The sequence below is a fragment of the Marmota monax genome, unplaced genomic scaffold, assembly GCF_021218885.2.
Source record: "Marmota monax isolate L192 unplaced genomic scaffold, Marmota_monax_Labrador192_F-V1.1 WCK01_AAM20220418_F8-fsc00112, whole genome shotgun sequence".
Taxonomy (NCBI): Eukaryota; Metazoa; Chordata; class Mammalia; order Rodentia; family Sciuridae; genus Marmota; species Marmota monax.
The window spans coordinates 4,033,312-4,050,478 of NW_026692073.1; the positions used below are offsets into that span (position 1 = coordinate 4,033,312).

Below are 17,167 nucleotides of genomic sequence, written 5' to 3' on the forward strand. Positions count from 1 at the left end.
ATGTTTTGATTTCTTAGTAGATAAAAAAGTATGTTCATAGTATACTGTAGTATGTTGTGTGTAATAACAGTTTTATGTCTAAAACCTGTGCATGTCCTAGTTAAAAAATGCTTTATTGCTAAAAAATGGTAATGATCTTCTGAGCTAATGGAAAACTGGAGCTGATAGACTTGCTCAATGCAGGCTTGCAACAGACCTTCAATTAGTGAAAAACTCAGTATCTCCAAAGCACAGTAAAGTGAAGCACAATAAAACAAGGTATGCCTGTATTGAGAAGTAAACAAATCTGCCCTTTACTCCAGAGTGATATGTTGTCTGCCTTCTAAAGCTGTTCACTCTGTAGACAATCTTGAAAATAGAGTTCCACACAGGCAGTCATGCCTCTGTGTGCAAGATATGTAGAAATTCAGGAAACCATGTAAAATTGTCTTCCAGCACAGTCTTCATTTTAGTTAATAACTTTTACTGTTAGTGTAAAAAAACTTAAAAAAAAATTTTAGGGGCAGTACTGGGGATTGAATGTAAGGCCTTGTATATGATAGGAAAACATGGAGCTATATCCCTATCCTTTTAAATTTCATTTTGAGACAGAATTTTGCTAAGTTGCCCAGGCTGGCTTTGAATAGATGATCCTTCTGCCTCAGATACTGGGATTATAGATGTGTACCACCACACCCAGTTTTTTTCTTTTCTCACCCCGACCCTGTGATACTAGGGATTGAACCCAGGATTTCATGCATGCTAGGCAAGTGCTTTACCATTGAGCTACATCCCTAGCCCTTTGAGTTCAAAAACCTTTAAAGTCATTTTTGACTCTTGTTTTTCTCATACATTTCATATCCAGTCTGTCAAGAAATCTTGTCACTCTATCTTTAAACTGTATCTTGAATTCTTTATTTCTCACTAATTCACAGAGCCTTAATCAAAATCCTTGTCATCTGCCAAAGAAATTATTGCAGTAGGTTTCTCTGCTTCTGATATGTCTTCATTCTTTTCTCTACACAGCGGTCATATTCAAATCTGAGTCCTGTCATGTCACTCCTCTGCTCAGAATCCTCCAGCAGCTTTCCATCTCACTTGGAGCAAAAGTCAAAGTCTTTACTCTCATCCATATTAAGGTCCTGCATGATTAGGTTCCCTGGCCTATTTCACTTGACCTTGTTCATTCTGCTTTAGGATTTCTAGTCCCTTTGTTTCTCATACATGTTAGCTATTCTCCTACTTAGGGCCTTTACATTTTCTTTTCTCTTTACCTTGAATGCATTTGCCTTATCTACGTTGTTAGTCCCCTCACTTTCTTCCCATGTTTATTGAAAGTCATCTCATGCACCTAGATTAAATATTTCATCCTTCTCCACAATTCCCCTAACACAATTTTTCAGGGTACCATTCATCCCTGCTTTAGTTTTTTCTTTTCAGGACTTTCACTATCTTCTATGCAGTGCATATTATACTTGTTTTATTTTAGTCACTCTAGAATGTAAACTCAGGAAGGCAATTCTCTGATCCACTTGTAGTTTTATTCCTACCACCTAGATCAGTGCTTGGCACATTATGATCATTTAATACATATTTGTCAAATGAATGAATTTGTCATTAAATGGATGTTCCTTTAGCTTAAAAGGGAAGGGTGGGGTGGAAAGACCATGTGCAGTTTTATTTTTCCCTTCTACTCCCTAGGAAAGCAAACTTGATAGGAGTAAACAACACTAATGGCCTAATCTTTTATAAACATGCAACACTTGTGTGTTGGGATGTTGGCACTGTAGGTCTCTAGGAAACCATAAACATTTTCTGCAGCAAGAGACTTATGGTTCCTTTGGGGGAAGTTTTGAGTCTAGATAATGAGTAGAGGCAGAAATCTTAAGAAAGAAAGAATTCTTAGTGGTGGTGGTAAGGTTGTATGGCCAGAAAGGAAACACCTGGGGAAAAACATACCATGTCTTATGTTCTTTTTCTTCCAATTTTACTACGAAAAATTTCAAAAGTATACAGAAAAGTTGAAAGAGTAGTAATAAATAACCTTGTGCCCATCACCCAGATACAACAACTAATGACATTCCACCATGTTTCCTGCATACATTTTTGTGGTATGTAAGTAAGTTTGAATGAGGACTGCATTAGAATAATTGTTTATTAGGTGGGACAGAGGTAATGTGGTTATATAGGATAATATGTGCATGTTTAGGTTGCATATGTGTGTAATTCCTATTAAATATTAATAAAATCATGTAAGATAACATGATTTTCTATAACTTAATTTCAGGAAGTTCTCTACCAACAGGAAATTGTTTCTTTCATGCTAGTATTAAAGATTATCCATTGCATTTGATTATAATGTCTTAAAATCTAGAGTATCCCTCTACCCTTAATGTCTTTGGTACCAGGGATTGAACTCAGGGGCACACGGCCATTGAGCCACATCCCCAGCCCTATTTTGAATTTCACTAAGTTGCTTAGCATCTTGCTTTTGCTGAGGCTGGCTTTGAACTTGTGATCCTCCTGCCTCAGCTTCCCTAGCTGCTGGGATTACAGGTGTGCGCCACTGTGCCTGGCTACCCTTAATTTTTATTTATTGTTTTACTTCTATCTTTGTCTTGATTGTTTTTGTTTTTCTGTTATTTTCCTTATTATTCTGGCCCCTGAGTTTTCTGTAGCTGGAAGTTTGGTCTAAAGGTTTATCAGAGTAAAGGTTTTTGGCAAGGATACTTAATAAGTATGTTTTTTATTTTGTATCGCATCATATCAGGAAACATGTCAAGTTGTCTCAATGTTTGACCACCAGATCCATCCCTTATAAAAGGGATATATTTCCTTTTGATATTTGGGCATGATATAAATATACTATTTTCCATCAACCTTTGCCCAGAATTTTGTTACATGTTAACAAAACATTAAAAATTGGTGGATCAATTTTTAAATATCCTACTCCTCATTGCTTATTTGTGTTCCTTAATTTAGATTTTTTTTCCCTCCAGTCTCATAACAGTCTTTGTCATTTTTGTAAACAGTGTCCCTCAATTAGTTGGGCAACAAAATGAATTGAGAAACCTGGTTGCAGGAAACTAATGGTATATAATTTTTTCTTTTCTATTTTTTTACTTTTTTTTTCTTCCAAGTTAGATTTTTATTCTCTGGAAAATACTGATTAGAAGCTGAAAGAAATTTATTGAATGCAAAGTATGCTTGACTAAGTTAATTTCTTGTAATATATGGGGAACTTAAAGTTAGGTTATATCAAAGAAATGTGTTTTAAGAAGACATTCAGAAAATTCCCTCATTTTTTTTCTTCATTGTGGGAAGCATAGTTTGTTTAATTCAAAGATGATTTACCAGTTGTGTTCTGAGCACATTGATTATTCATTGTGCATTTACTGTGGTGTGAGGCCTTCCAGAAGTAGTTATTGCTGTTGTTCTTTTTCTCTTCCTCCTCCTCCTCATTATTCTTGTACTGAGGATTGAACTCACTTTACTGCTGAGCCACATCCCCAGCCCTTTTTATCTTTTGAGACAGGGTCTTGCTGTGTTGTCCAGGTGGTCCTTAAACTTGCTATGCTACTTCAGCATCCCTAATTATCAGAATTATAAGTATGCACCACCATGCACACTGAGTGGAAAAGAGCTGCTAGTAAGCAATACCAAGCATGCTATATGGTATGGACACGAAGATGTGTGAATTTTAAGAAGTTATGTGCAATGTGAAGGAAGTATATTTGTATGAATATGTATAAATATGTATATTTACCAAGTACATATTCAATATTGTATGTTCTAAAATATCTAGTACTGACTTTTAGGGCATTTTGGACCCTATGAGTTTGTTTTGAATACGGGTAAATTTAAAGTTTCCCAATTGTTGGCTTTAGCACATATATCTAAACAAAAAATAAGATATAACTTCTACTTTTGTGTAAGTAAGATGTGTTCCAACAAGAATTCTCTGATACCATTCAATTCTGAAACTACCTATAGAACACATACAACAAGTTCAGGGGTGCAGACCCACAAGTCTGTTGTTATATCAGATACCAGCTGCATGTAAAAGGGGTCACTGGCTTGACTACAAATTTGGGGGTTTCCATGACTCTTCCAGGTTTGATAATTTGCTAGAATGACTTATTCAGTACTTGGGAAAGTGCTACACTTAATTACCATGTTATTATAAAAGATACAGAGTATGCAGGTACATAGCACAACTGGAAGTTTGAGAAGCTCAGATGCTTCTGTCACGGTGGGATCAGGGTGTACCACTCTCCCATTACATCAGCATGTAAACCAACCAGGAAACTCTCTGAACCTCCTTATTCAGAGTTCATATTCAGGCTCTATTACATAGGCATGACTGATTAAATCATCGACCCCTGTGATCTGTAGTTCCTTTCCCATCCTCAGAGTTTGGAAGGATTGGCCTGAAAGTTCTTAGTCCTTTAATCTAACCTCTAGTTGTTTTTTCTGGCAAACCAGCCTTCATTCTGAATCTATATAGAGGCTCTGTGATGAATCACCTCATTAGCCGTGGCATGTGCATATCAGGGCATTTTAAATGTTTTAAAGAATTCTGTATCAGGAACTGGGACAAAGATATGTATTTTTTTCTTTGATAATAGACTCAATGCATTCATAGTGTTTTTAATACACATAATCAACTATTAGGTTATTTGTCTAAACTGAACATTGGAGATGTTCATTTAGACATTATTTTGAAAGGCTTTAGTGAATTGCTAATTGACACAGAATTTAAAAAAAAGCATAGAAATGTGTTCTTGTGTTTAAAAATTATTTTAGTCTTTAGCTGCCTTGAATTTCTAAATCTTTAAAATGAAATATTATTTTATAAAGCTGATTTTTGGGTATGAATTATATACATTTCTTATACATATATATTCTCAAGTGATTGGACATGTTTAAGAAGTATATAGTCTCTTTAAGTATCACTGTATTTGTACTAGTTTGTTTATCAAGCCACATGTTTGTTTTCATTATTCATATTGGTTAGAATATGTAGTCTAAATCCCGCCTTCATGTGTTGAAGCAGAATAGCAGCAGGATAGTAATTACAATACATATTCACATTTATTCTTTAGAATAGTCCTATGAGGAGATCTTATTATTTCTGCTGAATATATGAGGAAGCCAGAACTCAGATATTAATTTGATTATGGTCACAAAATTAATATTAGTGAAGTTAGTATTTAATGTCTTGTACTACTACAGAGAACTTGCTTTCCCATTCCCATTCTGGATTCTAAGAAAAAAATTAACAGCATTTTAAAAATATTTCATTGAAAAAAAAATCTTTCATTGATTGATCCATTAAACAAACAATGTTGTGTGCCTACTAACTTACTGGGCATTACTCTGTCCTCTGTCTTCTGTTTATTAGTCCCTCCTTATTCAAGGGGGATGTATTACAGGACCTCTAGTATATGCCTGAAACTAATGTTAGTATAAAACCCTATGTATACTGTTTTTTTCTTATGTGCCTTGTTTCATTGCCACATAGTAGCAGAGTTCATCTGCCTTCCATGTTTTATGCCCTGATGCCTCCTTTGCATCATTACTCTTGTTCTTTGAGGCCATTATTAAGTAAGGGTTACTTAAACACTAGCTCTGAGATACCTCCACCATTGTTTTCTGATTACCAAGCTGACTACTAAGTGTATGTGCTGGAAAAAGGAACAAGTCACATCCAGGGTTGGATGAAATAGGACAGTATGAGATTTTGTCACACTACTTAGTTGCAGATTAAAACTTATGAATTGTTTATTTCTGAAAGTTTCTATTTAATATTTTGGACCACAAAGTGAAGCTATGGAAAGTGAAACTGTGGATATGGGAGTACTACTATATGCCTAGCAGGGCTTACTGCTTCAAAATCTCTAATCCCATGATATCTACTATTAACATAAAGGACCAGATTCTGTTCTATTTCTCTTGCTGATCCCTTCTTTAAAATGATTATTGGAATATTCAGTCTTCCTTACTATATAATATATGGAATTTCTAAAAAGCCATTCTATAGTAGGATGTGGATTCTAGAGTATCTTTTGGATGGTTTTACTGTTGCTTATTGGCATTGTTAATATTATTATATAATTATTTTGCAATGATTGTTCTATGATGACTGTGGAAATGCAAGCATCTTAAAGCTGTTTTAGAAATTCTTGGCATAATTTTAATTAGAGAAGGAAGTATTTAGTAAAATTATGTCATCCATATATAATGTCAATTTAAAAATAGTATTTAGCTTAATCATGCTTACACATGTATTCTGCTTTGTAAGGTGATAGACTATGGATGTAGGTCTAAAGCTATTCCTAACTAAGGCACATTTACAATCATTCTTTCTTTCTGGTAGTTTTTGGGATTTCTTTTTCCTCTCTCCCTTCCTTCCTTTTCCTGAGCCTTCTAAAATTTTGAGCCTTGATGTGGATCTTCAGTTTTGTTCAATGTACTGAATATTTACTTAGTGAACCCTTTACATATGGAAACCCATGTACTGCAGATTAGAATGTGTGTTTATACCTTCAATATATTTCTTTCTTTTTTTTCCCCGTAGAACTTCTTTTGTTTTACAACAGGCTCTGCTGGATTGGTCATTAATATTCCTCTCTTCTTTTTATTTTATCCTCTGGAAAATTTTTGAAAGACCTTCTTATTTTTATCTTCTAGCTTCTCTGTTGAAATTTTTACTTTTGATTTCTTACAAGTTGTGGAAGTCATTTCTTTTTCTCTGAATATCTCCATTGTAGGATCCTTGCTTGTATTTCATGACTACATATCTTTCATCAGCTCTAAGAATATAGGTTTTTTTAGATAATTTCGTTGGCTCTCGGCACCTCTTCAAAGTTCTATTTTTCTGTTTGTTTTTCATCTCTTGTCACGTTAGAGGCATTCTATGAACATCTAATCATCATTTTATGTCTGTTCTTTTTAAAGAATAAAGTTTCAGAGTGATGATTGGAAGCAATCTGACAAATTGTGAGGTTTCTTGATTTGAGGCTTTACTTTGGTATGGTGAAACAGAAAGCTATTTTTTAACTATGACTCCCATATTTCAGTATCTATATATTTTTTTTCCATTCAGTTTCCCAGAAGAGAAATTCTCTATTATCTTCTTTTGTGATTAGCCCTGAATCCCTAGCTGCAAGTTCCTGTAGTTGGAAAAATAAGACTTGGGTTCAGGTGTGGTGCATTTTCTTTCAGTATTTAGATTTTTACTTAATTCTTTTGTTTTTTAGGGCTGTACCTTCCTTCTCCTCCCCTTTTCTATCTCCATGCTTTAAAAATGATGCACAATATCCCACATATACTGCTGATTTAATTAATTCTGCCCATGAGCAAGTGTTCACCTGGCTGTGAGGAAGGAGGTGGGGAATCTTGAAGCCTCTATGAAGATCTTAAGTCAATCTTATTTTTCCATTGCTACCCCTCCTCTCAAAGGATTCCTAATTATTTAATGGTTCCAACTTTATGCCATTAGAATAAGATTGCTTCCTGCCCACCTTTATTCCTTCCCTGCTGGAATCAGCTCCTTAGTTGGTTTTTCTGTTAAAATGTGTCCATAAGATTTTCCATCTTTCACAAATTTGTTTATATCTCGATTCTTTCATTGTCTTTGACCGTGTAGATTTGTGCCTTTCAAAGTCCTTTTAGTTATTGTTTGAAAGGTGTGGAGGTAAATGCTAATGTATGACTACCATATATATCTTAATTGGAAATCTGTTGACTTTTGTGAATTTTTTTAATGATGTGTTTTACTCTGTAGCAGTTTTGCTTGTTATGTCTGTCTTCATCTTCTTGATATCTGGTCATAATTTTTTTATTCCTTTAAAGGAGATTCTATACCATTTTTAAATTTTTTTCTTTTTTTCTTATGCTGAGCTCTCCAAGGTTGTCTTCCCCATACATTTCTTTAAAAAATTACCTATGAAGCCACCTGTGGTGGCACACACATGTAATCCCAGTGATATGGGGTGGGGGGCTGAGATAGGAGAATCATAAGTTTGAGGTCATCTTGGTCAAATTAATGAGACACTCTCTCAAAATAAAAAATAAAATGGCTTGTGATATAGCTCAGTGGTAGAACATCCCTTGGCTTGAATCTCTAGTTCCTCCACCTCCAACTCGCATATGCAACTTACTAGATAAACATACACCCCTTGTACCATATAACATTATAATGGTATGTAAAGGAAAAGTTTCTTATTTATGATCTTGAGGCAAGCTTTAGCATATACTCCCACTATTTTTTATATTTCTAGAAATATTACATGTGATTTTTTTACTTGTAAATGACATTATCCTTAAGCCAATTGAACAAATAATAGACCAGGAGAAATTAAAGACCAGGAGAAAATATTTGTACTTATTATATGTTGACTATGAGTTCTAATACCCTCCTACCAATTGAAAGAAAAAGATAATTGTTAGTAAAAGGGACCAAGGATATGAAGTTAAGTCACAGAAGAGGAAATATAAATGCCCAGCAAACTGAGGTAAAGATGCTCAGTTTCCATTGGTAGTCAGAGAAATGCAGATAGAAATAACAATATGAGAGACTTTTCCTATCAGATTGGCAAAATTTAAAATGGCAATTTCCGATGAAGGTAAAAGAAAATTGGCTCTTTTTTAATGTTGCTGGTGGAAGCTGCAACAACCTTTTAGCACATATTCTAGCAGTATCAAATGTTTTTGTTTTTCCTTTTACTGACTTATCTTAAGAATCTCTTTTATAGGAACAAAAGCATCTACCCTTAAGAATACAGGTATAAAAGTATTTAATGCAACTTTATTGTTAATGGCAAGAAACAGACAAAAAATCCGGAATAATCTAAATGGCCACTGTTCTGGAAATCATTAAATTATGGTATATATAACTATTGATCATTAAATCATGGGGTTTTCCAGGTAGGAATTGATATATTATTGCAATATGTATAATATTATATTTAAAAACATGGGGGTAAAGGAGGTGAACCCTACAGAGGAGTATCTTAATGTTTAAAACCAGTCGTTTCTATAAACATCTGGTAAAACCTGTATGAAATTACCTTAACAAGGGCCACTCCTTCCTTTTAATCTGATTACTCCTTTTATGTGTAGAGGGAGAAAAGGCTAAATATCAACTAGGTATCTCATGGACTTTTTCACTGGTGTAACTCATGTCTTATCCTGGAAAAATAGCTAGAGGAGGCTAAGAATCATTGTTCTTTAGAGTATATTCCTGTGAATGGGCAGAAACTCCTGTAGCTATACAATTCATACAATTACAAATAATAAAAGTTACCATTCTCCTTTTCATATTTACTTTCATTAATACACATTTATTTTTCACTTTGTCAAATCAATGTCACTACTTTTATTTCCATGGGATTTTGAGGACATTTAGAATGCTTAATAAACCCTCTGAGTCAAATTTTAAAATTATAAATTTATCAGTAACAATTATGCCTTCATAGAATTGAATTGACATAGAAAAATGTAACTTTTTTTTATGGTGCTGGGAATTGAACTTAAGATCTTACATGTGCTAGGCAAGCACACTACCACTGAGCTACATCCTCAACCCTAGAAATATATAATAAGTGGGATGTATGGTTGCTGCTAATGTTTTTATTTCAATTGATATGAAATGAGTAGAGAACTAAAGTACATGATAATGTAGTCAACTTTAGGTACAAGTGCCTGAGTGAATGATGAACATGAAAGTGGGTTGGTCATGAAAGATTCCTGTGAGGAAAAATAAGTGTTGAAGAGTTATTTTCCCTTCTTCCCTCCCTATTATTATTATTATTATTAATTTTTCAGTACTGGGGATTGAACTGTTGGGGGTCTATCACATGCTAGGTAAGTTTTCTACCACTGAGCTATATCCCTAACTGGTTCTAAAGAATTTGTTAGATATGAATGGGTGGCAGGAGGATACTCTTATCTTGGATTCCTTTAATGGGTTAACTACTTACTTTCCACTAAGTGCAGTCTTCAACCAGAAATAATACTAGCTAATAATCAGGAAATTCTGAAAAATATGGTATTTTGGAAAATACAAATAAATTATTCAATTTCATTCTCAAAGCAGGGCGATCACTATTTATAATGTTTAGGCATAAGTCATATTTTAAAGTTGGTAAGCATTACTTTTGTTCTGGAAACTTAATATTTGACCAGGTCTCTAAATAAGGATTAGTGGAATTGGAAAGCATTCACTTTAGGGATGATTTTTATGAAGAAAACCTAGTTAATACTCTTTCCTCATTTCCCTAATTCACAGGGATAAAATCACAATGATCTACGGATGGATAAGAATAGGTATATGGGATCCATGGTTCCTCCAGGAACTATTTCTCTGGTTTAGTGGCCATATAAATTTGTGCATCAGAATCATCTGGGCAAACCTGCTTTCCACTTTATAAGCAATTTAAAACAAACAAAAAAGTAGAACAGTATAACAAGTAGGAGAATATTTAGCAATACATATTCCAAAGCTTTATTAGACCTGCTGATTCAAACATGAAACCTGTTCAAAAACTAAATTCACATTCTGTCATGCCAGGCAGTTCTGATATTAGCTTATGTTTGGTTAGCATTATGTTATTGATACAGGTAACTTTGCTCTGGTAGATAAATGTCTCAAAACAAAGGCTATTTAAATGATTTCTCTTGACCTATATTCACACCAACTCCTTATCTCTATACTTTCAGCATTGTCCTTAATTTTTGTAACCAAATAAAACTTGAGTAATAATTTAAGTGGCTTTTCATTAGTAGGTCTTTTACTTTTAGATTTTTTTTTGATGTTTGAATATGAAATCAATGCTAAATGAAGCACTTTTTAAACAATATATTTTTTAAAATATTTATTTTTAGTTGTAGTTGGACACAATACTTTTATTTTATTTATTGTTTTTATGTGGTGGTGCTGAGGATTGAACTCAGGGCCTTGCACGTGTTAGGTGAGCACTCTACCCCTTAGCCACAATCCCAGCCCCAAATATTTTGTTTTTTAGTTGTAGTTGGATACAATACCTTTGTTTTATTTATTTTAGTTTCATATGGTGCTGAGGATCAAACCCAGCGCCTTGCATGTGCTAGGCAAGTGCTCTACAGCTGAGCCACAACCCCAGCCCTTAAATGAAGTAATTTAAAGTAATGCCTTGCATTGTAGAACTTTGACCAGAACTACCTTTTTTCCAACATTATCATCATATGTTCTTTCTGGTAACTGCCTTGTAAAGTGGTTAATTTCATCTCTGTTACATACATGGAAATAAGATTTACAAATGGGAATTGTACAGTTTCTTGTAACTGCAGTTGTAGAGTATGGAATGTCTGGAATGAATTTATAGTGATTTTGGAGACTCCTAGTAGATCTTTTTCCCTATTGTTTATTCCTAATAGTTTACTTTTCTTTGCTTTGTGTCAAATTGGATTACAGGTGACTTATTGTTGAGAATGCTGCTTTATAAAGACTATCAAATTAAGAAAAGTGACTCATCATTTTAAAAAAAATTATAATTAAGCTATAGAATGTTCTATGCCAGGACAAGTTTTTTTCTTTTTTAATATGTTTAGTTGTAGAAGGACACAATACCTTTATGTATTTTATTTTATTTTTTAATATGCTGTTAGGGTTCGAACCCCAGTGCCTCATGTGTGCTAGGCAAGTGCTGTACCACTGAGCCACAACCTCAGCCCCAGGACAATTTAAAAAAATCTTAGGTGAAATTCTTTGTTAAAGTATCACAGAAGTATTTTTTTTTCTTTAAAATACTTATTCTAATTTTGTGTGTTTCATATATGATGCTTTTTTTTAGGTATGGATAGAATATCCAAATATCTGTGGCATAAATAATGACATTTGCTATCTTACAGGAGTTCTAGAAGAAGGTTGGCTAATTCAGTAACCCAGCATTTAGTGTAGTGGGGATCATCATTCTGATGATCATGGCCACACTTTGGCTGTGTTATGTCTAAGCAAAACACTCTTTCACAACAAAATCCAAAAGCAGGAAAGGAGAGCAGGGCCCTTCCCATCAATTTCTTTTAACTGGGTGGAAAATCTTTTCTTGTAATCACAGCAGGCTTTACTTTATGTCACATTAGTCAGAATTGGTTGCATACCTGTTCCTAAATCAATTACTGATAAGAAGAAATGAGATTTCTATGATTGTCTTAGAATTGAAGGAGGGAGCCAACTATGTGATCTCCGTGATGTCTCATATCATTTAACACATCAAACTGTTAGTGCTTTGTCATCACAATAGGGGGTAGACTGATAAGAAGAAATGAAATTTCCATGGTTGTCTTAGAGTTGAAGGAGCAGCCCAACTATGTGATCTTCATGATGTCTAATATCATTTAACATATCAAACTGTTAGTGCTTTGTCATCACAATAGGGGGTAGACTGATGGGTAGACAATCACTAGCATATACCAGAATGTAGTTATATTGTGACAGTTTTAGATATACTACATATCAGGTATTCCTATGAAGAAAGTAAAATTTCAGTATATTGGCTTTTTTAAAGAAAAGCAGGTTCATTTGAGAAGCATGTTAATCCCATAAGTGCTACTTTGTGATGAATGCAGGGACCCAGTGGTTTGCTTCTGGTTGTTTAGCTCTTACTATACTTATTTTTGTCTTGGGTACAGTACTTGTTTATTTTCCTCTGATATGAAGGTCCAAAATGCTACTACATTATTTTGACAGTGGTTTCTGATTCTTTAAATTAATTTGTAATTGCTCTTCTTAGGTGGATTCTCCACAGTTTTTCTGGTGCGTACTAATGGTGGAGTTCGATGTGCATTGAAGAGAATGTATGTCAATAACATGCCAGACCTCAACATTTGTAAAAGGGAAATTACAATTATGGTAAGTAAAAAAGTAATTTTGTTTTAGAAATTTTGGGTCCGTCCTTCCTTCCTTCTTTCCTTCCTTCCCTAGAGTTTAAACCTAGGTCTTTGTGCATTTAAGGTAAACATACACTACCACTGAGCTACATCTCCAGCCCTTTTTATCTTTTATTTTGAGACAGAGTCTTGCTTAGTTACACAGGCTGGCCTCGAACTTGAGATTTTCCTGTGTCTGCCTTCAGAGTAGCTGGGATTATAGGCATGCACTACCATGCTTGGCTTAATTAAGTGTATTTTCTTCTGGGTTTTATATTGTGATGTTCATAAGCTTTTTAGGAAAACTGCTTATTAGTTTATGTGAATTTAGAAAACTTTTGAAGATCATTAAATCTGAAAATTATCTGGGAATTTATAGTTCATTCAATATAGCCATACTTAAAGCTAAATACAGCCAGCCTCATTCCCTCTTCTTTCCTCTGTTCTCTACTATAGGCTCAATAGCCAAACTATTCTTGTTTCTTTTTTCTTTTCTTATATTAATTTTACTTAGGGAATATTTTTGGGATAGAAAAATTTAGATAATTATGTAATAAGCACCATCATCCATTTTAAGAAATAAAACTTTACAGATACTGTTGGAGCCTTCTCTGTATTCCTCCCCATCTGTAGTCTTGTGCTATTCTCATTCAAAAAGAAACCACTGTTTTGAATTTGTTATTTAACATTCCCATCATGTTTTAAACATTTAATGTATTTATTTATATTCGTAAATAATAATTAATTTTGCTTTTCATTTTAAAAACTATGTTGTAAAGTTGATTTTCTTGAGAACTCTGTACTTTATGATGAGGTTTCCTTCAGCAAGAGAGAATTTTTTTTTAAGTATTAGGAAAAGAAAAAATTAATAGGCCATTAAAAACTTCAATGACCCTTAGTTAACTTCATAGTTAAAAATAATTATAAAAATTTCTTTTCCAGCATTGCTTATTCTCAGTGCTATGGATGACTGCTTATTCTTTTCTCACTTCTCTTCCTCTGTTGTTTATCAGTTGCTTTTATGTGTACATGTACGTGTATGTGTATATTTTTGTCTTGAGGTGAAATTCACATAATATAAGTGAACATTTCAGTGGCATTTAGTACATTCACAGTATTGTACAACTATTGCTTCTATCTCATCCCCAAACCTTTCCAATATCCCAGAAGGAAACTCCCTACCATTGAGTAATTGCTCCCATTCTCCCTTTTCTCCAGTTTCTGACAAATACCCTTTTGTTTGTGAATCTCTGTGGATTTATTTGTTCTTTAAATTTTCTATAAATGGGAGTTTACAATGTGTGATCTTCTGTGTCTTCCTTTCACTTAGCATAATGTTTTTGAGGTTTCTGCCATTGTAGTGTGTATTAGTATTTCATTTCTTTTTTTGGCCAAATAATAGTCCATTGTATATATATGCCACAATTTGTTTATCCATTTATCTATTGATGGATTTTAAAAAATAATTTGATGGACATTTAGGCTGGTCTTATTTATTGTGAATAATAGGAATATGTGTAAACATTGATTTGTTTGAGTAGGTAGTTTTGGTATTTTGGATTATATACATGTAGGACTGGAATAGATGGTTGTATGGTAATTCTGTATTTAACTTTTTTTGTGTGTATGGTATGGTACTGGAGATTGAACTCAGGGCTTGGAACACAGGGCCTCATGCATGGTAGGTAAGCATGCTCTGTCACTGAGCTACATCTTCAGTCCTTTTTTTTTTTTTATGCTTCATTTGAAAATATATTTGTTTTTTTTATTCTCAAATTCATATGATTTGTAAACAATAAGATCTTAATAACAATAATGTACAATTTGACATAATACTTTATGTCAAAAGTTTTCTTTGCTGCTCTGAATATAAAGGAAATAAAAATGAGAGGGGGGGGGAAAGAAAAGTGGAGAGCGAGCTTCCTCCCCTAATTACTCACAGACCCACTTTGAATTCAGAAAACTATTCTTCATGTTTCAAGTCCTTTTTATTTTCTTTTGAGACAGGGTCTCTGAGTTGCCCAGGCTGGCCTCAAACTCACAATCTTCCTTCCTTGCTCTCCTGAATAGTTGGGATCATGGACATGTGCCATTATACTCAATTATGTGTTTAACTTTTTGAGGAACTGCCAAACTGTGTCTTTTTTGTGTGTGTATGTGTGTGTCTCCCCCCCCCCCCCCCCCGCACACACTTTAAAATTTTTATTTAGAGACAGGGTCTCACTGAGTTGCTGAGTACCTCTTTAAGTTGCTGAGGCTTTGAATTTGCAATCCTCTTGCCTCAGCCTCCCAAGAGGCTGGGATTACAGGTGTGCACCACCATTCCTGGCCAGTATATTTTATTAATGTCATTGTCAGTGTACTTGTTCAACACTAAAGAGGGGAATTTTTTTTTTTCTTTTTTTCATGCTGGGGATCAAACCCAGGGCCTCATACATGTTAAGGAAAAGGAAAAGCTCCATCACTGAGTTATAACTCCTCTTATTCCTAGGAGGGATTTTTTTTTTTTTTTTTGTATCAACATCTTTACTAACATACGTTTTATCTGAAAATAGTGCATTTATCATTTATATAATATGACTTTTGAATTTGGCTTTTCTTGTCTTTCTTCCTAAGCTTGATTAGTCATGATTAGGCTTTGGGGCTTTTTTTTTTTTTTTTTTGGTATTGGGGATTGAACCCAGGGGCACTTAACTGCTGAGCCACATCCCCAACACTTTTTAAATATTGAATCTAGAGACAAGGTCTTCCAGAGTTGCTTAATTCCTTGCTAAGTTGCTGAGGCTGGATTTGAACTCTCAATCCTCCTGCCTCATATTTATAAGTCTCCTGAGCCACTGGGATTGCAGGCATGTGCCACTGTGCCTGGCCACGATTTTTGTTTTCAGGTAAAGATATTTCAGAAGGGTGAAAAGGATTTATTCCAAGATAATGGTGAAGCCTAAACCAAATTCTCTAACTTGTGGCCAGATATTGTACTATTGTGCCGTAATTCATCCTTTCACTAGAATTTTTATAATTCTATACCTTTGAAGAATGTATTTTAAGAGAGATTAGCTCTTTGGAATGGTGATCTTCCAAATTTTTTTGATGACCCATTTCTCTGTATATTACTATTTATAAGTATTTATTAGTCTGTATTACATATTTATACGTTACTTATATGTTGTTTTAGTCAGCTTTTTCACTGTTGTGATTTAAAGACCTGACAAGAATAATTTTAAGGAGGAAACGTTTATTTTGAGGCTCATGGTTTCAGAGGTCTCAGTCCATAGATGGGTGACTCCATATCCTTAGGGCCTGACGTGAGTGAGACAGGATGTTATGACAGGGGTGGCTGAGGAAAGCAGCTCAGGACATGGAAACACAGAAGTGGAGAGAGTTCCACTCAACAAGGACAAAATATATACCTCTAAGGTACATCTCCAGTGACCCACCTTATATAGCCACACCCTACTTGTATACATACCCACTTAGTCTCTGGGAGAAGACTAATGCACAGATTAGGTTAAACCTCATAATTCAATCATTTCACCTCTGAACTTTCTGTGTTGTCTCACACATGAGCTTTCTCATATCTAAATGATAACACATATTTAGTGACCACTACCCCTTATCTGAAATTACATTGCATAATTTATTATTAATTACATTATATTGCATAGCTTATTATTAATGACAGTGGTTGTAAATTCATTTAAAATGGTATTCTTCATTATTGGATTTTAGTTTCTAAATAGACTTGATTAGATTTTTGGAAGCGTGATAAGGGTAGTTGTTTTTGTTTTGTGATGCTGAGGATGGAACCCAGGGCCTTATGCATGATAGGCAAGCATTCTACAACTGAGCTACATCCCCAGCCCTGTTTTAAAATCATTGTATGCAGATGATTACCTTGCACTAGGAGTAGAGAATCCAGATTTGCCATTTTGTTGTTATTTTTTAAAATTACGTTATTGTGTTATTGGTGTTATCTTTAACATTTGGGTACTTTTCACAACTTTTTGTACCTTAGTTCAGTTTTTAAGTTATTTAGTTAAAAGTACATGTAATAAATGTATATACCCATATGTTTCAGTATGTTGCAGGCAAACGAATGAGAGTATTTCATTAATATTAGAACTTAATTATTGTTTTTTTAGTTAAAAATAAATTAAGTAACAGTTTTCATATTTTATTCTTGGGTCCCCCAAAACTTAATTGTAATAATAATACTATATTGTAATAATAATACTATTACTACTTTGGAAGCTTTCCTGATAGAAATTAAAAATAA

The 17,167-nt window shown here is 34.0% G+C and overlaps 1 protein-coding gene across 2 annotated transcripts in view; it reads left to right on the top strand.

The window, feature by feature from the left end:
- Bmp2k (BMP2 inducible kinase) overlaps positions 1–17,167 on the top strand; it is a 130,953-nt gene that overhangs the window by 24,939 nt on the left and 88,847 nt on the right. For both annotated transcript variants that reach the window (XM_046459248.2, XM_046459241.2), the window contains exon 2: positions 12,756–12,874. In XM_046459248.2, coding sequence (XP_046315204.1) covers positions 12,756–12,874 — 119 coding nt within the window. The remainder of the gene's footprint in view (positions 1–12,755; positions 12,875–17,167) is intronic.